Source organism: Marmota flaviventris, chromosome 1 (assembly GCF_047511675.1).
Source record: "Marmota flaviventris isolate mMarFla1 chromosome 1, mMarFla1.hap1, whole genome shotgun sequence".
Classification (NCBI taxonomy): domain Eukaryota; kingdom Metazoa; phylum Chordata; class Mammalia; order Rodentia; family Sciuridae; genus Marmota; species Marmota flaviventris.
Genome location: NC_092498.1, coordinates 210878738 through 210904787, shown reverse-complemented (window position 1 = coordinate 210904787; position 26050 = coordinate 210878738). Strand labels below are relative to the sequence as shown.

The 26050-nt window shown below is 40.6% G+C and overlaps 2 protein-coding genes and 1 non-coding gene across 6 annotated transcripts in view; 1 reads left to right on the top strand and 2 right to left on the bottom strand.

The window, feature by feature from the left end:
* Positions 1 to 23581, top strand: part of LOC114107757 (zinc finger protein 709) — a 31518-nt gene extending 7937 nt beyond the window's left edge. Inside the window, exons 1-4 of one of the 4 annotated variants that reach the window (XR_011704697.1) lie at positions 1354 to 1489; positions 1694 to 1754; positions 2346 to 4757; positions 6157 to 7848. Coding sequence is in view for 3 of the 4 variants with exons in the window: in XM_027955158.2 (XP_027810959.1) it covers positions 1363 to 1489; positions 1694 to 1754; positions 2346 to 4080 (1923 nt within the window). In the remaining variant the exon portion in view is untranslated. Of the gene's footprint in view, positions 1 to 1353; positions 1490 to 1693; positions 1755 to 2345; positions 6110 to 6156; positions 9896 to 10359; positions 10479 to 19164; positions 19292 to 19484; positions 19597 to 20310 lie in introns of those variants that run through there. The other 3 variants (XM_027955366.2, XM_071602382.1, XM_027955158.2) reach the window with 3 other exon arrangements.
* On the bottom strand, positions 6151 to 6255 carry LOC114107917 (small nucleolar RNA U13). The gene has a single exon (XR_003585380.2). It is a non-coding gene; the product is annotated as a small nucleolar RNA U13 (small nucleolar RNA).
* LOC114107842 (zinc finger protein 709-like) overlaps positions 19634 to 26050 on the bottom strand; it is a 48581-nt gene continuing 42164 nt past the window's right edge. The window contains exon 6 of the mRNA XM_071602367.1: positions 19634 to 19806. Within this exon, the coding sequence (XP_071458468.1) occupies positions 19758 to 19806 (49 nt within the window). The 3' untranslated portion in view covers positions 19634 to 19757. The remainder of the gene's footprint in view (positions 19807 to 26050) is intronic.

The window sequence follows — 26050 nt, the reverse complement described above, 5'->3', positions numbered from 1 at the left end:
AGTAATAATAAAACAGGAGGGGCCAGGGTCCCAATATCCATTTTTGGGACACCCCCAATGATCTAATTTCCTTCCAGTAGGCCCCACCTCCTAAAGGTTCCACCACCTCCCAGTAGTGCCACAGGCTGGGGACCAGGTCTTCAACACATGGGCCTTTAGAGGACACTGAAGAACCAAATCATCATTCACTCTCCAACCATTGTGGACATCAGCAGACTTCCTTCAAATTGCAACTCTTAACCCAACTCTGATCTTGAAGGTCAGCATTGCATAGGGTATATTGTTAAGGTTCTTAGGGGAAGAATTGCTCTAGTACCTTATCACCTTTGTCTTATGAGTGCTAGAAACTGAGCAGCAGCCCTGAGGCTCATGAACACAGGGATTCTGTGGAGGTCTAAGTTGTCATGCCTTCCTCCTTATGCCTGTTGTCTTCCTTCCCTGCATCAAATTGGACTTGGAAAAAAAAAAAAAGAACAGCTGAGTCTGTGGTACATATCACACAATGAATTCTTCTCTGAAGGAATATTTTCTTTCAGCCAATGGGATTTGACTACTTCTTAAGAAACTGCAGGGGCTGGGGTTGTGGCTCAGCGGTGGCGCACTTGCCTGGCATGCATGAGGCACTGGGTTTGATTCTCAGCACCACATACAAATAAATAATAATAATAAAAAAGGTCCATCAACAACTAAAAAATATTAAAAAAAAAAAAGAAAGAAAGAAAAGAAACCGCAGAACTTCAGGAACATGACCAGCTGGATATTGTTACAAATGGAAGGTACTACCAGCCTTTTGTTATCATATATGCAATTATGGGAATAGAAGAAAAAGTGTACAATACTTAAGTATGTATTTATATATTAAAACCTCATACAGCTGAGTGTGATAGCACACAACTGTAATCCCAGCTATTCAGGAGACTAAGCAGGAGGATCGCAAGTTCAAGGCCAGTCTTGGCAACTTGATGAGACCCTGTCTCAAAATAAAATCAAAAGGATTGGGGGAATAGCTCAATGGTAGAGCACTTGACTAGCATGCACAAAGTGAGCAATTGCTAGTCTTATAATGGAAATATTTGTTTAATTTATTTAGAATTTATCCAAGATGTTATGTATTCTTTTGTTGCAGAGCAATAAAACAGTGTGACCACAGTAAAATGTAGAAACAATTTCCATATATTTTTAGTGCTGTTAAATTTACAAGCAAGCGATTGTTGACAGAAATTCGGAGTTTTGATGACCAAGTTATAGAATGAATGTTTGGAGACCAAAGACTTGTGAACTTTTTAGTGAATTGAGTGTAGGTCCCCTATGCTGTAAGTCTTATCCATCCTTCTTTACACATACGTATGTGGAATGTTTTAGGACTCAGTGGCCTTTGAGGATGTGGCTGTGAACTTCACCCAGGAGGAGTGGGCTTTGCTGGATCCCTTTCAGAAGAAACTCTACAGAGATGTGATGCAGGAAACCTTCATTAACTTGGCGTCTATAGGTAAGAACAAAATCATTCCCACACTTAGTCTTAGAGAACAAGTATTTCTTGTTCCTCAACCAGGGTTTTAAGACTTTGATTTTAGAAAGGGAATACTTTGGTGAGTAAATTTGGCAAGGTATGAACTCATCGTGGACCTAGAATCTAATAATTTTTGTATAATTTCTAATAATTTGCAGTGATTTTTCTGGGTTTGCATTGTAGGGGAAAATTGGGAAGACCAGAACACTGAAGATAAATACAAAAGCCAGGGGAGAAATCTTAGGTGAGTTGTACCTAGGAAAAAAGTAGTATCCCATGAGGGAATATTAGCATGTGATGAAATTTTAAGAAATAAGTAAACAAAACAAATAAACTCAATTATGTATTTATGGCTTTTAGAAAAATTTCACTGAGATTTTTTTTAAATGGCATAAATATTCAGTATTTGTTTACCTAAAACTGTTAATAAATTCAACATTATGAATATCACTGGTCTCTTCTTTTTCTTTTCTTTCTTTTTTTTTTTGGTCCTGGGGGTTGAGCTCATGGCCTCACACACAGTAGGCAAGTAGTCTACCTTTGAGTAGCCCTTTATTTTATTTAATTGTATTTTGAGACAGTGTCTTGCTAGGTTGCTCAGATTAGTCTTGAACTTGTAATCACCCTGACTCAGCCTCCCAGTCTGCAGGATTACAGGCATGTGCCACTGTGCCTGTTTAATGTCACTGTTTTGGTTATAGCTCTAGTTACTCTTCCAGAGCGTTCATTACTTACATTGAAGATACCAAACGTGCAATTCTGCTACCTATTGTGAAATCTTTAATCATCATTAATAAAAAAAGACCACTGATAACGCATGTCTTGTTTTCTACAGAGGTTGTACTGTAGAGAGACTCTGTGAACGAAAAGAAGGTCAATTTGGGGAAAGCATTCGTCAGACTCCAAATCTTAAACGGAACAAGAAAACTATTCCTGGAGTAAAACCACATGAGTGCAGTGTGTGTGGAAAAGTCTACATGTGTCATTCATCTCTTAACAGGCACATGAAATGTCACACAGAACGCAAACCATATGAGAACCACAAATATGGAGAGAAGTCCTATGAATGTAAGGAATGTGGGAAAACATTCAACTTTCGGAGTTCATTTCGAATACATGAAAGGACTCACACTGGAGAGAAACCCTATAAATGCAAGCAATGTGGGAAAGCTTTCTGTTGGCCCAGTTCCTTTCAGATACATGAAAGGACTCACACTGGAGAGAAACCCTATGAATGTAAGGAGTGTGGCAAAGCCTTCATTTATCACACAACATATCGAGGACACATGAGAATGCACACAGGAGAGAAACCTTATCAGTGTAAAGAATGTGGGAAAACCTTCAGTCACCCGAGTTCATTTCGAAACCATGAAAGAACTCACTCTGGAGAGAAACCTTATGTATGTGAACAATGTGGAAAAGCCTTCAGATACTACCAAACTTTTCAAATACATGAAAGGACTCACACTGGAGAAAAGCCCTATCAGTGTAAGCAATGTGGGAAAGCTCTCAGTTGTCCCACTTCGTTTCGAAGTCATGAAAGGATTCACACTGGAGAAAAACCCTACAAATGTAGAAAATGTGGCAAAGCCTTCAGTTTTCCTAGTTCCTTTCGAAAACATGAAAGAATTCATACTGGAGAGAAACCTTATGATTGTAAGCAGTGTGGGAAAGCGTTCATTTCTCTTCCAAGCTTTCGAAGACATATGATAATGCACACTGGGAATGGGCCTTATAAATGTAAGGAATGTGGGAAAGCCTTTGATTGTCCCAGTTCATTTCAAATTCATGAAAGAACTCACACTGGAGAGAAACCCTATGAGTGTAAACAGTGTGGGAAAGCCTTCAGTTGTTCCAGTTCCTTTCGAATGCATGAAAGGACTCACACTGGGGAAAAACCCCATGAATGTAAACAATGTGGTAAGGCCTTCAGTTGTTCAAGTTCTGTTCGAATACATGAAAGGACTCACACTGGAGAGAAGCCCTATGAGTGTAAACAGTGTGGAAAAGCCTTTAGTTGTTCCAGTTCATTTAGAATGCATGAAAGAATTCACACTGGAGAGAAGCCCTATGAGTGTAAACAGTGTGGTAAGGCCTTCAGTTTTTCCAGTTCATTTCGAATGCATGAAAGGACACACACTGGAGAGAAGCCTTATGAATGTAAGCAATGCGGGAAAGCCTTCAGTTGTTCCAGTTCATTTCGAATGCATGAAAGGACTCACACTGGGGAAAAACCCTATGAATGTAAGCATTGTGGGAAAGCCTTCAGTTGTTCAAGTTCCATTCGAATACATGAAAGGACTCACACTGGGGAAAAACCCTATGAATGTAAACAATGTGGCAAAGCCTTCAGTTGTTCTAGTTCTGTTAGAATGCATGAAAGAACTCACACTGGAAAGAAACCCTATGAATGTCAACAGTGTCATAAGGCCTTCAGTTGTTCCCGATCCTTTCGGATCCATGAAAGAACTCACACTGGAGAGAAACCCTATGAATGTCAACAGTGTGGTAAAGCATTTAAGTGTTCCCGTTCCTTTCGAATACATGGAAGAACTCACAATGGACAGTAACTAATTGTAGACAGCATGGTAAAGCATTCAGTTGACTTTGAAGATATGAAAAGATATGAAAGGACTCTTGCTGTAGAGAAACCCTGTGAATATAAAATGAAAGAAAACTTTCAGTTCTCTGGGTGTGAATACCAGAAGGAGCTCTTACTGGAGAGAAACCCTATGACCACAAGCAATATGGGAAAAAGCCTTCAGTGATCAGCTTTTTGAGGACATGCAAGAATGCATTCTGGAGGAATACTCATAAATGTCAAGAATATGTAAAAGCCTTCAGTTGTCCCAGTTTATTTAGAAATCATACACAAACACACTGGAGAGCAGTTTATCGAATGCAAAACAATGTGGGAAAGATTTCAGTTGGCCACGTTCTAACATAATATATGAGAAGGCACACTGGAGAGGAATTGTATAAAAGTGAAAAGCAATGGAAAGTTTTTTTTTTTTGTCAAATATTCATGTAATATTCCCTCTATGTGAATCTTCAAACTCATGTAAAGACTCCTACTGGAGAGAGGTCCTTTAAGTGTACATAATACAAATTAATTCATGTCTATCATTCCAGAACATTTACAACATGAAAGAAATGTTATAAAACATGCAAGCTTATTTTTCAGTTGTTTATTAAAGTATCCCTGGACTATGGATTTCTATTTATTACTTTCACACATGAACATCAGGTGAGATAATTCTGTAAGCCCTTCTTAAGCAACTGTACATGAGTTTAATAGGTAGTGTTTTATCATTTAATCAGTTACTATAATTTTCTCTCTTTTTTGAAGTCTGCTGAATTCATGGGTGAACCAAAGTGTATTTCCAATATGAAAATTTTTAATATTTTTTTTGTTCTGTGATTAATAGATCATTGAAAAATGACAATTCAGAAATCATTGGGATTTTCCTACTGGCCTTGGTTAGCAGAGACTAGATGTCTCTTACTCATATACTTTTAATTATTTTTTTCTGATTTAGATAGGCTTGTTTGAAGGGGGAGCAGAGGAGACTTACTTTATTTTCTATGCTAATAGTGGCCATAAATTTATGAAAAAATTTTATCTTATGGGATAATCTCATTTAAATTATTTTCACCTTTTGCTCTTAGTCATTCCTTTTGGCTGTGATTTAGATGATGGATTTTGCATTAAGAAGAGACTTGTGGTAGCACAATATAATCTTAGTGGGAAATGGCTTTCCTGAATTGTGTTAACACAGATAACTGTGTGGCCTGTCTTCTACAATCCATCTCTTCCAGTTCCATGCTAGAATTCATCAATAATATATTTGTTTGAGATATAGAGAGCAGAATTGATGAAGGGTGTTGAGTTTTATAACCATTAATATGGAACTAGATTGATGAATAGGGCTTCAGGGATACCTGCTTCTACCTCATTTTCCTGATGCTTTGCCATGCTGATCATGAGTACAGTTGTGTGTCGCATAATAGTGTTTCAGTCAATAACAGGCTGCATATGTGGTGGTCTCTTAAGATTACAATAGACCTGAAAAATTTCCTATTGCTTAGTGGCATCATATCCATTGTGATGTCATAGTGCAAAGTACTATGTGTTTGTGGTAATGCTGGCACAAACAGCCCTGCTCTACCAGTAGTGTAAAAATATAGCACTTGCAATTAGTTTTAGACATAATACTTATAGTAATAATAGACAACTGTGTTACTGGTTTATGTATTCTATATCCTGTAGTTTTTATCATTTTAGGTTGCATTCTTATTTTTTAAAAAGTGTACTGTAAAAACAGCCCCAGACAGGTCCCTTAGGAGGCAGTCCAGGAGAAGGCATTGTTACCATCTGCGGGCAGCTCCGTGTGTGGTGTTGCCCCCTAAAACCTTCCAGGGGGACAGAGGTGGAAGTGGAAGACTTCATAAGTCTTCCCAGGACTGTTAATGGTCCTGCACTAGACTAATGAGTGTGTTGTGTCCTAGTTTTAACAAAAAAGTTAAAAATCAGAAAAAATTAAAATAAAAATAAATCTCATAGGGTAAGAACATAAAGAAGATATTTTTGTACAGCTATGCAATGTGTTTGTGTTTTTTTTTTTTTTTTTTTTTTCCATTTTCAGATGGGTAACATGCTGATGTTGTCACAGGTTTGGAGGGAGGCACCTCTCAACACATCTGTGTGGAAACCCAAGCCTGTGCTTGTAAACCATAAAAAGGATCTTGTGTTTTAAGCTAAGTGTTATTATAAAAGAGTCAAAATGCAAAAAAGATTGCAGGGGGCTGTGTGTGTAGTGCAATGTTAGAGTACTTGCCTAGCAAGTATGAGGCCCTGGGTTTGATTCATAGCACTGAAAAAAAGTTATTTTTAAGTTTATAAAGTAAAAATGGTGCATAAACTGATTTTTATTGAATAAATAATTTTTTAAGAAAAATTAGTATAGCCTAAGTGTGCACACAGTGTTTATAAAATCTACAGTAGTGTACAGGAACGTCCTAAGATTCACATCCATCCACCACTCAATGACTCACCCACAGCAACTTCCAGTCCTTCAGGCTCCTTTTATGATAAGTGCCCTATATAGGTGTACCAGTGTTTATCTTTTATATGGTATTTTTACTGTACCTTTTCTATGTTTAGAAACACAAATACCATGTGTTATACTTGCCTATAATATTGAATATAGATACATGTTGTATAGGTTTATAGCTTAGGAGCAATAGGCTGTGTGCCATACAGTCTAGATGTACAGTAGGCTACACCATCAAGGTTTGTGAAGTAAGAATATTTTATGTCTGTACAAAGACAAATCTGCTTGATAATGCATTTCTAGAACATCTTGTTCCTTAAACAGTATATGCCTGTATTCTCAAAGTTAGCACTAATTGCTTGATTGTCATCTTTATAGAGGTGTAGTGTATAGATACCTCCCAAGTTCCACTCAGCATCCATTGCTGTTTAGATTTTACTGCAAACTTTAATGTGTGCATAATTTGGACTCTCAAGATTGGGAATGTTCCCTGATGTTTTGACTTACCTCATCTCTAGACTGAATTCATCTAGGGTCTTACATTATGTAGTAAACACCTGTTGTATTAATGTTGCCAGTGACTGAATGTAGTTAAAGTGGTGCATTCAGAAAGGACTCTTATGGACTTGGGCTTTTGTTAGTCAATGAAGTGAGACTTTTCTCTATATTGGATACTGTGTATTGAATTTATTAGTTGCATCACTGGTTATCATAATAGTTCTTATCTAGAAAGAAGGAAGAATGAAGTTGAGATAATCTACATGGGTCAAGTATGGTGGCGGATATCTGTAATCCCAGATACTGGGGAGGCTGAGGCAGGAGGATCCCAAGTTCGGGGCCAGCCTCAGCAATTTAGTGAGACCCTAGCTCAATTTTAAAAAAAGGGGGTGGGGTGGGGCTGGGGAGATAGTAGTAAAGCATCCCTGGGGTTAGTTCTCAGCATTGCAACAGCAACAAAAGAACTACATGGGTAGTTTTTTTCCTTTATTGCATTGGGCAGTGAATGCATTGACTGATCCCTAGTTTTAAGAATGAGCATCTTCCTCATAGCAAGCGGTTTGTCTGTTTCCTGTCACTGTTGAACATAATCTTAGTATGTTTTCAATTACTTAGTATGTTTTCAATTACATTTCACTGTATGTGATAAAGTGTGCATGTTTTTGTAAATAGACTCTTCTGTAGATGTTTTCTAGAATATTTTAGAAATTTTTCAAATAATTTGTATACTATCAATTGTCTTTTTCATTTCCTGTAAGGATATATTAAAATACTCCATTACAGTTATGGGCTTTCAGATTGTTTGTAAATTTGTCAAGTTAACCATTGGCTATTCTTAATTAATATTAACTCGTACATACAAGATCAAGTATTGTAAGGGAATTTTTATTTTTCTTAAGATAGTTCATTTAAAAAAAATAAAACAGATTTCTCCATTCATTCTGAATAAGCTAAAACTCAAATCATCATTTGTCAATGCCCTCTTGCCAGAGACTTCCAGGATCTCTGGTGCTCAGTGTTTAGACTGCCCCTGGGTCAATCCCCAGAGCTGCTGAAAAGATAACTACATGGAACCAGGCATGGTGGCATGAGAGTATAAATGAGGTATCTATATTTTGAACTCAAGGTTAGAGGAGTATCCCCTGATGTTCTGACTCCCCTTATCTCTAGATCGAATTCTTCTAGGGTATTGTAGTGAAAGAGAAGAGTGTTATGAGTTGAAATAAGAATGACCACAAACCATTAGCAGCTATGGGGAGAATCAGTAAAAAGGTATTGAAAAAGATTTTTGGACTTGGGCTTTTGTTAGTCTATGAAGTGAGACTTTTCTCTATATTGGATGCTGTGCACTGAATTTATTTATATCACTGGTTATCATAATAGTTCTTATCTAGAAAGAAGGAAGAATAGAGTTAAGCTAACCTCATTTCCAAGTAACTCCAGTTCTATTGGTCAGTAGGGGATAATTTTGGTCAATTTTGTGGCTTTGGTGCTGCTGTCCCCTCCACCCCTTTTTAAAGAGTTAAACGTTTTTTCAGTGCTGGGAAATCAAACCCAGGGCCTGGTGCTTGCTAGGCAAGTGATCTGCCACAGAGCTACATCCCCAGCCCTAACATTCCCCTCTCCATTTTTAAAAAAGAACTTCTCATCATGTTGCACAGGTTGGTCTTGAACTCCTTGGCTCAGGAGAAATGTAAACATATGTACACAGAAAACCATGTATCTGAATGGTGTTGGCAACATTATTCACAATATCCAAAAGGTAGAAACAAAGCAAATGTACATTAATGGATGAATAAGTAAACACAACGTGCTACATCTAAACAATGGAAGAATCAGAAACAAATGAGGATGTGTTGATACCTGCTACAATGTAGATGTTCCTTGAAAACACTGTTAGGTGAATAAAGTCAATCCTAAAGATCCCAGATTATCTAATCCCTTTCATATTAAAGTCCAGAATAGGAACTATATCCAAACAGAATAGATGAGTAGTTGTCTAGGGTTTAAAGGAAAGTGAAGGGATAACTAATGACTACCGGGTTTGGTTTTGTTGTCATGGCCGATGGTAATGTTCTAAACTTGCGAAATTGCAAGTATAAGTGAATATACTAAAAAATCTGAATAGTGCACATTAAAGGAGTGTATTTATGTATGATATCTCAAAAGACAGGTTCCAATAAAAGATACATTAGGAGTTTTACCAATTTTTTAAGCACATTGAGTTTCAATGTACATCCAAAGTTTACATAGCTTTTTATTTTTTTCTTATATCAGTGAAATAGGTATTCAGTTTGCCTTAGGGATAGCATACATTTACATTTCAAAGTTCACTAGGAGCACCTTCAAAAATTATCAATAAGAAATTGCCTTCCAAGGTTGGGACTACAGCTTAGTGGTAGAGTGCTTGCTTTAAATGCGTGAGTCCCTGGGTTTAAAAAAAAAAAAAAATGCATGCTTCAGACTTTTTTATATATATATAGAGAGAGAGAGAGAGAGAATTTTTTAATATATATATATATTTTTTTTAGCTTTCGGCAGGCACAACATCTTTGTTTCTTGTATGTGGTGCTGAGGATCGAACCTGGGCTCGTATGCATGCCAGGCGAGTGCGCTACCGCTTGAGCCACATCCCCAGCCCCGCATGCTTCAGGCTTTGTAACAAGAACACACAGCTTGTTGATGGAAAAGAGTTACTGCACCCAATCTAGGGCTGTGATGTTCTACATCCCCTGCCCTTCTATTTTATTTTGAGACAAGGTCTTCCTAATTTGCCCGGACTGGCTTCGAACCTGCAATCCTGCGTCAACCTCCGGAGTCGCTGGGAGGACAGGTGTGTGCCATCGCACCTATCTGGCTTGATAATCCTCTTTGAAATGTCTGTGTTCGTTTTAAACAGAAGAGCTCTAAAAGGCCTCAGGGACTCATGCCAAGCCTCGGGGCACACTGGAGCCCGCTATTCCAGTCTGGGCTGATCTGGGCGCCCCTCTTACACTGGAAGGGGCGTCCTCCCCTGGGAAAAAGGAGTGGAATTCTCTGCGCACAGCGCGTCCGGGTCCGCGGGAGCTGGGGGAAGGCGCCAGCGGGGGCCTAGCGCGGGGGCCTGGCGCCGGGAACGCGTTCTGACTGAGCCGACCGCGGCTGGCCGGGTCCAGCTCGGGCCCACCGCGGGAAGCCCACTCCGCCAGCTACGTGGCGTCCCTCGTCGCTGTCATTCATTCAGAAGAGGGAGGGTCTCGGCCAATCAGGCACGTCGCAGGAGAGGCCCGCGGAGGGACGCCAGGGGAAGTAGGGGGACGTCCCTACACCTTCCGGTTGCCCTTGAGGACCCGGAGCGGTGCTGCGTGGTCACTTTGCCTGTGGCCTGCGCCGGAGCTGTGGGGAGGACTTCGGGACACCCTAGAGGCCGAGAAATGGTGAGCGCGGGGCCGGGCGTCCGGAGACGCGGCGCGGGGGCGGCTGTGGGCGCGCGGGACCCGGTCGGGCCGGCCTCCCGGGGCAGCTCCGCGGTCTGTGGCCGAGGCGACCGCTGGCCGCTCCGCCCTCCGTCCCCTCGGGCCCTCGGGGTGGGGGGCGGGGCGGGCGGGCGGCCGAGACCCCGGAGCTTCGTCGCGTCCCTCCTTGGCGACCCGGCCCGGCGCGGAGCCCTCTCTGGGCAGCTCCTCGGCTCTCAGCCTGTGCGGTCCCTGCGGGAGGGTCGCGGGGACCCCGGCTGCGCGTGGGGCGAGGGTCCCGAGGCCCCGGCCCTCCGTTCTCCTCAACGGAAAGGGACGCACCGTCCTGCTCGCCGCCTCGCCCTTCCTAGGCCGAGGATCCCTAAACTTCGCGGTCCTTCCCGGTGTTCGCACACCCAGCCCCTCCCCGGTTCCCACCGTTATCAACCCTCGGACGGCCTTTTCTCAGTGTCCAGTGCGCGCGGGTTTTTTGTTTGTTTGCAGTGCTGGGGATGGAGCCCAGGGCCTCGCGCATGCCTCGCAAGCGCTCCACCCCTGAGCTGTGGTAACCCCAGTTTGTGGACTTTTCACTTGAAAGTTAAGCAGGGAATAACCACCCGGCCCTAAGGTGAAGGGGGAAAATGTCCTGTGCCCCTCCTCTTCCCTCCTAAGTAGGATGTCTTTTTCCTTTTCCGTGGTTTTTACTGGTGCATCATAGTTGCACGTACTGACGGGATTTGTTGTTAGATATTATACGTGCACCCAGTTTAACTTGAAGCAGGCTGACTTCGAATTGAGGTCACTCTAGGAAACGTTACAGGTGATGTGGCCTCAGCTCACCCTCCTGTTTTTCCCTATTTTTGGGTTTTTTGAACTGTCTCTGGGATAGACCCAGGATCCCCGCAGCCATGTCTCTTGGGATGCTTAGCGAATGCTAGCTCCTTCCACAGCCAGTGTGAGGTGCAGGGGGTGGGGCCTCTCAGAGGAGCAGCCTTCCTCATCTAAATATCTAACTGCTTGGGACAGTCAACTTTTCTTTCTTCCCAGTCCTAGGTTCCATTCCTTAGAGAACCAGTGGTGATCAGCCAGTCAATTTGCTGGTATTGAGGCGACAGGACAGGATTTTTTACTGCCCTTTGGGATACCTTAGGATGGTGAAGGGAGAAAAACTGCCTCAAGAGATCAAGGAAAGCCCACCCCAGGGAAGTGGTGCAAGAACCTGAAAAGAATGCACTTTGGGCACACCAGGGCAGGTCTCTTGGCAGGGTGAACATGGAGCATTTCAGTGGTATCCCCCTTTTTCTTGGGGGTTGTTATTTTCCATATCCTTCACGTAGAGACACTTGTGCTTTATTGCTGTGATATAAATTATTTGTATGCATCCATCTCTCATCCATTAAAATGCTGAGTTGGGGTGATTTTGCTGGATTCTTCAAACAGTGTCCCCCCAAACCCCCTTCTTAAAGTGAGTGAGTAGCCTTGGCTGGGAATCAGAGGTCCAGGGTCAATTGCAAACTTATAATGTGAAGTCATTGGTTCTTATTGGGAGTCTCCTCTGCAGGTGTTTCAGACTGCCCATACCCGCCACTGGGACTTATTTATATTCTGGGAGCTTTCTAAAAATATTAAATATGAATCTATATATAAAACAATTACATAGTCAATAGAAACATCAAAAGAGAACAGCTGTGGGGCACTATGGTGCATGCCTGTAATTCCAGTGATTCAGGAGGCTGAGGCAGGATGATTGAAAGTTCGAGGCCAGCCTCAGCAACCAAGCAAGACCCTGTCTCAAATTTAAAAAAAAATAAAAATAAAAATAAAAAGGGCCATGGATGTATCTCAGTGGTAGAGTATACCTGGGTTCAGTCTCCAGTTAACCCCCCACCCCAATCACCACCAAAAAGGGAACATCTGTGTAATTGCAGCCATACTGAGACTTGGAAAATGCCTTCACACCACATGCCCACTTAGAATGACTCCTGAAGGCTGCATCATCTCAACTCTCTCTAGATGGAGCCAGTCTTTTAAATTCTTGGATAATCTCCTTGTTTATCTTGCCAGTTTTATAACCTGTGTATGCATTTCTTTTTCAATATCTTATTTTTGCATATTTTATGCAAATTATAATATCCTCTGTATAATAGTATGTGTCAGGTTTCTTTTTTGCACAGTTAGGCTTTTCATGGGATGATGGCTTAGTTTATTTATTAGACCTTTATTTTTCAGGGCTTTTTAAAATTTACAGAAAAATTGAGCAAATAAGACTTTCTTCATAGCTAGTTATTTCCCGTTTCATTTTTAATATTTTTTAGTTGTTATATTAATGGTTTTTTAATATTTATTTTTTTAGTTATAGTTGGACACAATACCTTTGTTTTATTTATTTATTTTTACGTGGTGCTGAGGATTGAACCCAGGCCTCGCGTGCTAGGTGAGCACTCTACCACTGAGCCACAACCCCAGCCCCTGTATTAATGTTTTTTAGTGGTCATTTTAATATTTTTTAGTGGTTATGTAGTGCTGAGGATCAAACCCAGTGCTTTACACATGATAGGCAAGAGCTCTACCACTGAGCCACAACCCTGGTCCCAGTTTCCCCTGTTTTTAACATCTTGTATATGTATAGTGTATTTGTTATGAATTAATATGTGTGATGATGTTGAGAATTAACATCATTATTATTCACTCAAATCCATACTTTACATTAGGATTGACTCCTTGCTTTGTTTAGTTCTATAAGTTTTGACAATGTATGTGTCATGTATCCACCATCAGTACCATATAACTTAACTGTCCTAAAAATGAATTCCCTGTGCTCCACCTATTTATCACCTTTCCCTTCCTCCATTACCCCTCCTCCCTCCCCCAATAAATACCCTGGCAACCACTGATTGTGTGTGTGTATGTGTGTGTGTGTGTGTGTGTGTGTGTGTGTGGTGGGGATTGAACCCAGAGCCTTGTGTGTGCAAGGCAAGCATTCTTATCAACTGAGCTATATTCCCAGCACCCCCTTCCCCACCTTTTTTTTTTTTAACGTCTCTATGGTCCTATACTTGGATTTCAGTTAGCAATAAGCATTTAAGTCCCTCTGAGTTTGTAACTTGATACTCATCTTTTTAAAAAATGATTTTAGTTATAGATGGACACAATACCTTTATTTTGTCTATTTGGTTTTTTTTTGTTTTTTTTTTTATGTGGTGCTGGGGATCAAACCTAGTGCCTCATGTGTGCTAGGCAAGCGCTCCACCACTGAGCCACAACCCTAGCCCAATACTTAGTTTTTCAATCACTGAATATTATTCTTCATATAGATGTACTACTGTTTATCCATTAACCTATTGAAAGGTATGTATTAGTTGCTTCTAGAATTACAAAGAAGGTTGCTATTAATGTTTGTGTGAAGAGGTGTGTGTGAACCTATGTTTTGGGTTCATTTGGGTAAATAACTAGGTGTGTGATTACTGAATAGTCTAGTTAAACCATGTTTATCTCTGTAAGAGCCTGTCACACTGTCTTCCAAAATAGCTGCATTATTTTCCATTCACACCAACAGTAAGAGTCAGTGCTGTATGTTTTGTCAGCACTTGTTGACAGTATTTTGGATTTAGCACCTCACTAGGTATATGATAATACATTATTGCTTTTTGATTTGCACTTACCTAATAGCATATAATGTTGAGCACCCTTCATATTTGCTAAGTTGTTGAGGTTGGCCTTAAACTCTTGAACTAAAGTGATTCTTCTGAATTAGAATCCCAGTTAGCTGGGGCTGTGTCTGAGCATTTTTTTGTTTGGTTGGTTTTTGAGACAGGGGTCCCCCTTCTATGTTACCCCAGGCTGGTTTTGAATTCCTGGGCTCAAGTGATCCTTCCACTTCAGCTGGGACTGCAGGCATTTAGCACCTTATCCAGCTCTGGTTGCTTGTTTTCTTATACGGGTCTTGTTTTGCAGACATTGTGTCCTAGCCTGTGGTTTTTATTTTCATTCTTTTGACAGTGCCTCTGGCAACACAGAAAATTTTACTTAATGAGGTCCAATTTAAGAATTTACTCATTCATGGTTGATGCTTTTGGTGTCCTCTCTGAAATCTCGTTCTCAAATCCATGGTCATCTACAGTTTCCTCTATTTTGTGTCCTATTGGAATTCTCATGTTTGCATTTTACATTTAGGCTTCTGATCCATTTTCAGTTAATCTCGATGAAGTCGTAAGGTCTGTGTCTAATCCATTTTTATGGATATGGTATCCCAGGTTTTCCACATCATTTTTGGAATCAGCCTCAGTTTTTTACCATCTCCATTGAACTGTTTTGGCCCCTTTGGCACATATCAGTTGGCTGCATATTGTGGTTTTATTCCTGGGCTCCCTTTCTGTCCTGGTCTGTCTGTCTTGTTGATCTGAAGGTCTCTTCTTTTACAAATACTATACTGCTTGATTGCTGTTATGGTAATTTTTTCTTTATTATTTTATTTTATTTATGTGGTGCTGAGGGTGGAACCCAGTGCCTTGTGTGTGCGCTCTACTACTGAGCCACAACCCCAGCCCCTTCATGGTGATTTTGACATTGGGTTGTCAATACAACTTTATTCTCAAGTATATTGTGTTGGTCATTTTGGATCTTTTACCTTTTCAAATGAACTTTGATTCTAAAGTTTAAAAGTGGTTCTAGTTTTCTATTGTTCCTCCCAACCCTTCAACCCTTCTCTATTGGGGACCAAATCCAGGCCTCACACATACTAGGCAAGTGTTCTCCCACTGAGCTCCCCGCTTAGCCCTTGATTCTAGTTTTCTAAAAACTGACTCTAGTTTTGTTTTGTTTTCTTCATAACTTGCTAGAATAATCCTAATTGAGATAGTGTTGCATCTAGTCCAAAGTCGGGAGAACTGAGATCCTACCAATGTTGTGACTTCCTGTCAATGAACTTGGAATACCTCTTCATATATTTAGATCATGTGTATAGATCTTATTTAGAATTTCATGGAGATGGTATCAGATTGATACATGTTGGCTGTGGTTTGGGTGTTTATATCCTTTGTGCAGTAGTATTGAGAAGGAACTTTTGGATTGAGGAAGTAGCTTGGTGGCAGAGAGGGTTTGCCCAACATGCACGATGGCCTGGATTCCATCCCTAGCACCAGGAAGTGGGAGGAAGAGGGAGAGGAAAACTATCGACTTTTGTATGTTAATCTGATGTTGTACAACTTTGCTAAAATTTCTAGTAGTTTTATATTTGTTCTTTGGATTTTGTGCCTAGACAGTGTTTAATCAGCCTTGCATACCCATAATGATTTATTTGATTGTGGTATATAATTCTTTTTGGGTGTTGTTAGATTCAGTTTGCTGGTATTTGTTGAGGATTTCTATGTCCATGTTTATGAGAGGTCGCTCTGAGGTTTTCTTTTTTGGTCATGTCTCATCTGCTATTACCATTTGGGTATGTTAATGTCTTTGGAAGAGATTATCGAGAACTGATGTTATTTCTTAAGTATTTGGCGGAATTCACCAGTGAGACCATCTAAGCCTTGTCTTCATCTTTTGAATAGTTATTAGGTATTGATTGAATTTCTTAAATTCATGTAGTTTGGTTCATTTTGTTTATATATCTCTGTGTGCCTGAAGATTGTATCCTTCAAGAAGTTGGTCCATTTTATCCAAGTTTCCAATTTTTAGAAATGGAGTTATTCACAGTATTGCCCCACCTTTTCTTCCTTCCTTCCTTCCTTCTTTCCTTCTTTCCTTCCTTCCCTAGGGGCACGTTACATTCCCAGCCCTTTTTTAAAACTTTGAGACGGGTCTTGCTGTTGCTGAGGCTGGATTTGAACTTGCGATTCTCTTGCCTTAGCCTCCTGAGATGCTGGGATTACAGGCATGCGCTACTACGCCCAGCCATAGGAAGACTTAGAAGTACTTTTAAAAGGTCAGGAAGACCTTTTATAGTCTTTTTAATGTCTGTGGGATTAATGGCAATGCTGCTTCTTTTTTTCTTTGTTAGCCTGGCTATGAGTTCATCAGTTTATTGATTTTGGGGGGTGGGTACTGGGTCTTTGATCCATTTTGATTTCACTTTTGTGTATGGTATAGTTTCATTCTTTTACATGTGGATGCCTAGTTTTCTCAGCACCCCATTTTTGAAAAGACTGTCCTTTTCCTATTGAATGATCTTGGTCCCTGTGTCAAAACCCATTTTACTGGCTATGTAAGGGTGTCTTCTGGGCTTTCCTTTCCTTTGGTCCATACTCTGTTTTTATGCCACTGCACTGTTTTGATTTTCACATCTTTTGAGTATTTGAGGTTATTTGTGCCAGTATTCATAAGGCATGCTTCTCTGCACTTTTTTTCCTTATAAAGTCTTAGTCTTTATTATTGGGGCAGATTTATTTTTTAAAATGCTTTTATTAGTGCATTACAGTTATGCACAATAATGGGTCCATTTTCACATCTCATACATGTGTGGAATTTAATTTTCTCCATTTCAGTCCCCAGTGCTTCCCTCCTTCCTCCCTCCCACCTGTTCCCCTTCCTCTACTCTACTGGAAACTGGATAATTTATAAATAACAGAGATTGCTGGGCACAGTGGGGCTTACCTGTAATCCCAGCAGCTCAGGAGGCTGAGGCAGGGAGATCATGAGTTCAAAGCCAGCCTCAGCAAAAACACAAAATAGGGCTGGGGATGTGGCTCAGTGGTTAAGTGACCCTAAGTTCAACCCCTGGCACCAAAAATATTAAATAAATAACAGAAATTTATTTTTGACAGTTCTGGAGGCTGGGAAGTCCAGGATCAGAAGCTAGTCAGTGAGGTGTTTATTGAAAGCCTTGTCTGTGCTCCCAAGGTGGTACCTTGTTGCTGTGTCCTCACAGGGTGAAAGGCAGAAGGCAAAGCACCTGCTTGGCTCTTTCCAGCCATCTCATAGGGGCTAATCCCTCCCTCAGGAAGCCACAGTCCTTGTGGTCTAATTGCTTGCTAAAGGTCCCACTGATGTTTTGGGGTTTGTTTCACCATAAATTACGGAAGGGGACACAAACATTTGAATCATAGCACAGGGTTTTGATTAGATGTAGGTAGTCCTTATTAGATGTAGGTAGTCTCAGATTATTTCTGTTTCTAGAAATTAGTCTACTTATTGGTGTAATCCAATTTGTTACTGTACCCCAGGAGACTTTGCATATAGGCCGTGAGGTGTGCATTTCTTTCATTTGTGTTCCACTGCTGTACAGGAGCTTGTTGCTGTGGTGGGATGGTGTGGGAGGAGGCAGCGCATTCCACGGACCTAGGATTTGGCCTCATTTTTAGGAAGCCTGTGTTCCTGGGTTGTGACTTTCTTAAGTACTTCTAGGTCTTCCACTTGCCTTTGTTGCTGCAGGAAAGTTAGAGGGAATTGGGTACTTCCCTTTTCCCAGAAGTTTGGCCCTGGTTACATCTCTGTTAGGCTTTTGGGACATACATTCAGCCCTCAATGTCTGTGAGTTCTGTGCCTGCACATTCAAACAAGGAAGGGTGGAAAACCTGTCTGTACTGATTGATTGTTTGTCATTGTTTTCTGAACATCCTGGTAGGTTTTCTGGAGGTCAACTACAGTAGAACAGCTATTTACATAATATACATCGTAGTCTGTAAGTCATCTGGAGATCATTTAAAGCCTATTAAAGGCTTTAAAGGCAAGCACTATGCCATTTCATATAAGGGATATTTTAGCATGGGGGGCAGTGGTCCTGGAAGTGATCCACAGTGGATACTGAGGGATGGCTATAGTTTTTCCTGTTTCTTTGTTTTTGCTGTGTGCTCTGCTATTGAACTATATTCCCAGTCCTATAGTTTCTCTTGAAGAAAGGGCTTAGGAAAACAGACACAATTCCTTGGGCATCTTTCAGAATGGCTACGTTTCCCTCCCCTATGAAAGCAAGCAGTGATTTTTCCCTGATCTTCACTGGGGACACCTGGTAGGGTTTCTGGAGGTAAAAATAAATGGGAAAGTCCATTCCAAGATTGGTCCCCATCATTATCATTATTTTATTTTTTTTCCCTCTGAAGCTTGTCCTCCTCAGCTTTTAGTAGTATACCAGTGATAGTTTAGTTTTCCCTACTCTGGTAACTGCTCTTCACACAGGTTTCTGCTCTAGTAAGTTGCACTTTATGGGCTTTTGTCTTTGTCTCTCCATTTGGGGCATCAGTTTTCCTGTAAACACATTTCTCTGATGGATGTAAGAAGAGTTGCTAATTTTTAGTTCATGTGCTTTCTTATTCTCTGGAGGTGAGTGTTGCCTTCTGTGTCCTTACATGCCACAGTGGAACTGAGAATTACCTGACTTCACTTTTTGATATTAGTTGGCTATTTATTTATTTATTTATTTTTGTGGTGCCTTGGGTGGAGCCCAGGATCTTGGGTTTGCTAAGCAAGCATTCTACCACCCAGCCACACCACTAGACCTACTGACAACTTGTAAACCTCAGACTTCCTCCATCCCCTGTGCCCACATCTGGATAAGGTAGTGTTCCTATTCTGCTGTTGCCCTGTGGATAATTCATTTGTCATCTCAGTTGCTACGTGGAAGGATATGAATGTCGGCAGAGAGCAAGAGTCTGATGACCAAGTTATAGAATAAATGTTTGGAGACCAGAATCGTGAACTTATGAATCCTCCTTTACATACATGTGGGATGTTTTAGGACCCAGTGACCTTTGAGGATGTGGCTGTGAACTTCACTCAGGAGGAGTGGGCTTTGTTGGATCTTTCCCAGAAGAATCTGTACAGAGATGTGATGAGGGAAACCTTCAGGAACCTGGCCTTTGTAGGTAAGTGTAAAAACATTCCTGCCCTTAGTCATTTAAAGAACAGGTGTTTCTTTATCATCAGTGCTGTTCAGAGGTTTAGAATATGGAAAGGGAATGCTTTGGTGAATAAAATAAATCAGCAGGGTCTCATTGTGCCATAAATTTTCTAAATATTTTATTAAATTCATAATGATTTTCTGGATCTACATTTTAGGAATAAAATGGAAAGACCAACATATTGAAGATCAATGCAAAAATTCAAGTTTTTCTAAATACTTGAAAGAATTCATACTGAAGAACAACCGTACAAATGAGAGAAACCTAAGGTACTTTGTGCTCATAAGAGAAAGCAGTGTCCCTAGAGAGAATTTATAGCATGTTTTAAAATTTTGTTTTTAGCTTTTATTAAAACTTTGTTGTTGAGACAGGGTGTCACCAGGTTACCCAGGCTGTTTTTGAACTTGTGGGTTCAGGCAGTCTTCCTGCTTCAACCTCCAGAGTAGCTGGGATTACAGGCGTAAACCAGTATGCCCAGGCTCATGAAAATATAAAAACAAAGAAACAGAACAAATAAACCCATTTTAAGTTTATTTATCCTTCAAAATCCACGTACTTATATATTACGTAGTTCATAGCTCACTACATTTCGCCGTATATTAAAAATTCCCATCTGTGAATATTACTGTTTTGATAATAGCTATGATCAAAACCCCCTTGCAGAGCTCCCCTCCCCCCACACCAGGAGCACTCAGCCCTTTTTTACATTTTATTTAGAAACAGGGTCTCACTGAGTTGCATAGGGCCTCGCTGACTTGCTGAAGCTGGCTTTGAACTCACAATCCTTCTGCCGCAGCCTCCCAAGCTGCTGGGATTTCAGGTGTGCGCCACCATGCCCAGGCCTCGCAGAGCATTTGATCAATTCATGCTCAAGCAATTTTGAGAGTGAATAAAACCCTTATTTCCCCAATAATAGACAAGTGTAATTCATATTAACAAATATAAAATTATAAGAAACAGTCAATGCCTTTCCTTTTTTGCAGAAGTCATCTGGTAGAGAGACTCTGTGAAAGTGAAGAAGGTAGTCAGAATGAAGAAACCGTCAGCCAGATTCTAGATCTTAATCTGACTGAGAAAACAAGTGGAGTTGAACCCTATGATAGCACCACATGTGGAGAGGAGACCACAAGTCATTCGTTCCTTAGTAAGCACCCAAGAGCTCACACCGGACAAAAAACCCATGACCATCACGGTGAAAAGGAGACACATCAAGATAATCAGTGTGCAAAAGCCAACGGTTATCATCACACTAGAGAGAAACGTTATGAATGTAAGGAATGTGGAAAAGTCTTTATTTCTCTTGCAAGCTTTCAAAGACACAGGATAACACACACTGAAGCGGAACCTCATGAATGTAAATGTAAAGTATGTGGGAAAGCCTTTTATTCTACTAATTTATGTCAAATACATGAAAAAACTCACCCTGAAAAGAAACCTTATCAATGTAAGCAATGTGGTAAAGGGCTAAGTACTGCCAAGTCCTTCCAAATACATAAGAGGATTCACACTGGAGAGAAACCCTATGAATGTAAGGAATGTGGGAAAGCCTTCAGATGTCCCAGTGATTTTCGAAGACATAAAAGAACGCACACTGGAGAAAAACCCTTTGAGTGTAAACAGTGTGGTAAAGCTTTTGCTCGTTCTAGTTCTGTTCGAATACATGAAAAAACTCACACCAGAACAAACACAGGCTGTGAATGTAAGGAATGTGGGAAAACCTTTGTTTCTCTCTCAACCTTTCAGAGGCATATGATAAGGCATACTGGAGATGGGCCTTATAAATGTAAGGACTGTGGAAAAGCATTCATTAGTCTTGTTTCATTTCAAATACATGAAAAACTACACACTGGAGAGAAAGTCTATCAGTGTAAACAATGTGGGAAAACCTTAAGCAATCCCAGTTCCTTTCGAATCCATGAAAGAACTCACACTGGAGAGAGACCCTATGAATGTAAGGAGTGTGGGAAATCTTTCAATTGTCCAAGTTCCTTTCAAAGACATGAAAAAACTCACACTGGAGAGAAACCCTTTGAGTGTAAAAAGTGTGGGAAAGCCTTCAGTCGTTCCTGTTACCTGCAAATGCATGAACGGATTCACACAGGAGAGAAGCCCTATGAATGTAAACAATGTGGCAAAGCATTTAGCAGTTCCAGTTCCTTTGGAATACATAAAAGAACTCACACTGGAGAGAAACCCTATCAGTGTAAAGAATGTGGGAAAGCCTTCAGTTGCCACAGCTCTTTTCAAAGACATCAAAGGATTCACACTGGAGAAAAACCCTATGAATGTACAAAGTGTGGTAAAGCCTTCAGCCGCTCCAGTGTCTTTCAAATACATGCAAGAACTCACACCAAAGAGAAACCCTACGAATGTCAAGAATGTGGGAAGGTCTTTGGTTGTTCCAGTTCCTTTCAAATACATAGAAGAACGCACACTGGAGAGAAACCCTATGTATGTCAAGAATGTGGAAAAGCATTTAGTTGTTCTAGCACCTTTCAAAAACACAAAAGGACGCACACTGGAGAAAGACCCTATGAGTGTCTAAAATGTGGTAAAGCCTTCAGTCGCTCTAGTACCCTTCAGATACATAATAGAATTCATGAAAGAACTCTTACTGAAAGAAAAACTGCCCAAATACCGTGAGTATGGGAAAGCCTTCATTTGTCACAATCCCTTTCAAAACAGGAAAGAACGCATACTGGAGAGAAACCCTATGTAAGGAATGTGGGAAAGCTTTGGTTGAGGGGGAAAGCACATTGAGAACACCCACTGGTGAGCAACTCTAATATGCTGAAGGTTCAGGTGCCTTTTGATGTCCCACTTCACTTCAAAGCCATGAGAGAATGCATGGAGGAGAGATGCAAGCAGTGGAAAGTCAGCAGTGGGCAAAGCCCTCGGTTGGCTCATCTTAAGGGACATGTAAAATGCACACTGGGGCTTGAGTGGAGCTTGGCATGTTAGAGCTGCTGACCAGCCCCATGACCCCTGGTCAGTACTCAGGCAAAGGTGGAGAGAAATAATGAACACTGCATTGAAGACTTGAAAGTGTGAAAAACAAGAATGTTTTCAATTTTGACAGTTACTTTGAAAGCCTTATAGAAGCTTCCAATTTAGAGAAAACATACATATTGAAATAATATGCAAAGCCTGATGCAAATTAATACACATATAATGCTCCAGAAAATACACGTCCTGAAGGAAATGTTATTAAAGTTGTAAACTGATTTTCTCACCTGCCTTCCTCTTTTTTTCCTTTTGTTTAATACATAAATGGGGGCTGAACCCAGGAGTGCGCTACCACTGAGCTGCATGCCCAACCCTTTTTAAGATTTTAAGACAGGGTCTTGCTAAGTTACCAAGGCTGATCTTGAATTTGTGGTCCTCCTGCCTCAGCCTCCTGAATTGCTGGGATTAATAGGCATGGGCACTGCTCCCAGCTTAAATTGATTTTCTTTATTAATAGCTCATTCCTTTTTTTGGAGACGGGTACTGGAGATTGAACTTGGGGGACCTCAACCACTGAGCCACATTCCCAGCCCTATTTTGTATTTTATTTAGAGACAGGGTCTCACTGAGTTGCTTAGTGCCTCACCATTGCTGAGGCTGGCTTTGAACTCACGATCCTCCTGCTTTAGCCTCCCAAGCTGCTGGGATTATAGGTGTGCACTACTGCACCCAGCTGATAGCTCATTTTTAATATAGATCTAGAGTTTGAATTTTTACTAATTTCCACAAAGAATCATTAAGGCTTGATAATTTTCATAAGTACTTTTAAAGCAACAGTAAAAGAGTTTAATAGGTAGTGTTTTTAAGTTACTTAATAAAATTTTTACTATTTTTAATTCTAGGGTTCATGGGTAAATTGAAATGTTTCTAATATACAGAGAAGTTTGCTTTTTATGTACTTTTAAATTTTATGTTTAGTAGGTCACTTAAAACACTTGTTAACTGTTGGAATTTCTTACTGGTCACGTGGCGGGTTATAGCTCTGTCTCCTCCATCTCTATATTCTTCCATTTCTTATGGGGGAAACTGCTTTGTAAAAAACGTGCATAGAATTTTATTTTATTTTCTTGGGTAATAAGGAGTTGCCATCAATTTTTAAGTATGTAAAGTTTTTATCATAATCTCATGTTGATTCTTATTTTCATCTTTTGCCTTTTACTGTTTGTTATTTCTGGCTGTTATTTGGATAGTTCACTTTGAGTGACAGAGACCAGTGATTGAACAATAAAAGTGAGCCATCAGTCCTTCCTATTACCTGCAAATGCATGAAAGGACTCACACAGGAGAGAAGCCCTATGAATGTAAACAATGTGGCAAAGCATTTAGTAGTGCCAGTGTTGGACTGTGATATGACTTTGTTGGTAATGGTGGGAAGTAGATTTCCCAGAATGTAGTCCCCTTATGGTGCCTTGTTAGAAGTTGGCAGTAGTCTAAACTTGGACGAGAATTGGAAAGAAGTGAAGAGGCATTTATCAGATTTTGAAGTCACACGTCTTTTGCCTAGTATGTGTGAGGCTCTGGGTTCCATCCTCAGCGCCATGTATAAAGGTATTGTGTCATCTACAACTGAAAAAAATAAGTTGGATTCCCTGTTCTGAGTTGTGAAGTTTCTTGTAAATTTTTGTTGCAGTTCCACATGAGATATCTCAGTTGGAATTTTCCCCCAAACCCTAATGTGTCTGTCAGGCAGCCAGTTTAGACAGTCATTCTTGGAAATACTCTGACTCCCCTCTACGGGTTGAATTGATATAAGATCTAATTTGTATAGTTAATGTCCGTTTTCAGTGCCAGTTACTGTGTTCCTGATTGCATGGCAGCTACAGTGATGCCAAAGAAATAACTAGTTGAGGGGCTGGTGGTGTAGCTCAGTGGTAGAGCACTGCCCAGCATGCTGAGGCCTTGGGTTCAAATCCCCAGCCACCAAAAATAAAAAAAAGCTTTATTGCATTGTGCAGTGCTCTGTGGTAGAGCACTTGGCTACTTCCATCTGAGCCTGCAGGGAGGTCTTCCTCTTCCTCACAGCTGAATATATCATTCTGTTCATTTTTAGTTACATTTTATTCTCTGTGATTAAAAATATTGAAATTTTTTTCCCCAAGGAGAATTTCTGTACATTTCTCTTAATAATGTTGAATATGTTCAAGCAACTTGTATGCTAACAAATATTGTCTCTTTTATTTACTAAGATATATTAAATATCCCATCGCCATTGTGGATCAGGCCAACTTTTAGTTTTGCCAAGTTATTCATTAAACTTTATGATGTGTTACCATGTATATACAGCTTCAAGCATTTTTTTTTCTCACATGAATTTCACTTTTATTGCATATATTGGAGTTTTTATCATAATGTCAAATCATGGTTTTGTAGGTGCTCTCTTAACTGACAAACACAAGTATCACCCCTGTTTCAAGAAGGAGTGTAACACATTGTGGCATGATCAGTAGCCAAGGGGACCATGTGATTTTTTTTTTTTTAAGTAAAGGTGCTCAAAATTTCTTACAGGATTTGTACTTGTGTTATGTGGATTGATTAATATTCACAGAAGTAAGACATTTCTTTTGGATGTTTTGAGGAAGTAAAATCTTGTCCTTGGTAACTCACTTTCGGTGGTTGGGTGTTTCTTGGTTTTGCTTTTTGTAGCTCTCGCCATCAAGCCCAGATTTCACACATTGGACAAGCGCTGTTCCCTGAGCCTCAGCCCATGATATACTCTTTTCGTTTTGGTTCATCTCTGTTTTATTGATTTTAAGTTACGATTTGGATCCTGATGTCCCACCTGGGCACTATTGGGAAGTGGTAGAGCCTTAGGGAAGTGGGGAGTCATGGGAGGCCCTTGAAGGGTTATTGGGACCCTGGCTCCTCTTTGCATTCTGACTGCATGAGGTGACTGTGTCCCCCCACCATGATGTGCTGCTTCACCACAGGCCCAAAGTGACAAAGCCAAGATCATGGTATGAACCTTTTCTCTTGTTTGGAGGTTGACCAGTGCCCTTCATGTGCCAGGCTGAGAGTAGTAAATTAAGGAAAAACCCAGCCTTCCTCGAGCTCAGGAGTTGAGGGAGGAGGTAGCTAGCGAATGAACAAGAATATAATAGGTGTTCAAAAATTAGGGTTTTTTTTTTTTTTTTGGCAGTACTGGGGATGGAACCGGGGCTTCAAGCATGCCAGGCAAGTGCTCTACCACCGAGCTACATCCCCAGCCCCCAAAATGAGATTGGAGGGAAAAAATAAAGGCCAGGCATTATGGAGCCCACCCATGATCCCAGTCCCAGCTACTTCAGAGCCAGCCTGGGTCTTAAGTGAGACCCTGTTTCAAAATTAAAAAGGCTGAGAATGTAGCTCAGTGGTAGAGCATTTGCCTAACGCGTGAGACCCTGGGTTCAGTCTCCAAAAACACAAACCCCAAAAATAAAAGACATGAGCTCCACCCTTGACCCGTGTGTGTGTGTGTGTGTGTGTGTGTGTGTGTGTTTTGCTCCTAAGTGTCAGGTGAATGTTCTTTATTGCTCGCTTGCTTCCCAGCTTTGTTGGTGTATAACTGACAGCCAGTTTACTGCTCATATTTAAACTGAGATGTCCTGACATACACTCTACCCTTTGAAAACATCCCCACAATGCAAATAGTGAACATATCCAAGAAAATTCACCAACTGCTGTTTCCGTTCCTATGACTTTGTGGTTTTCAGACTTCATATAAGTAGAATCATATAATGT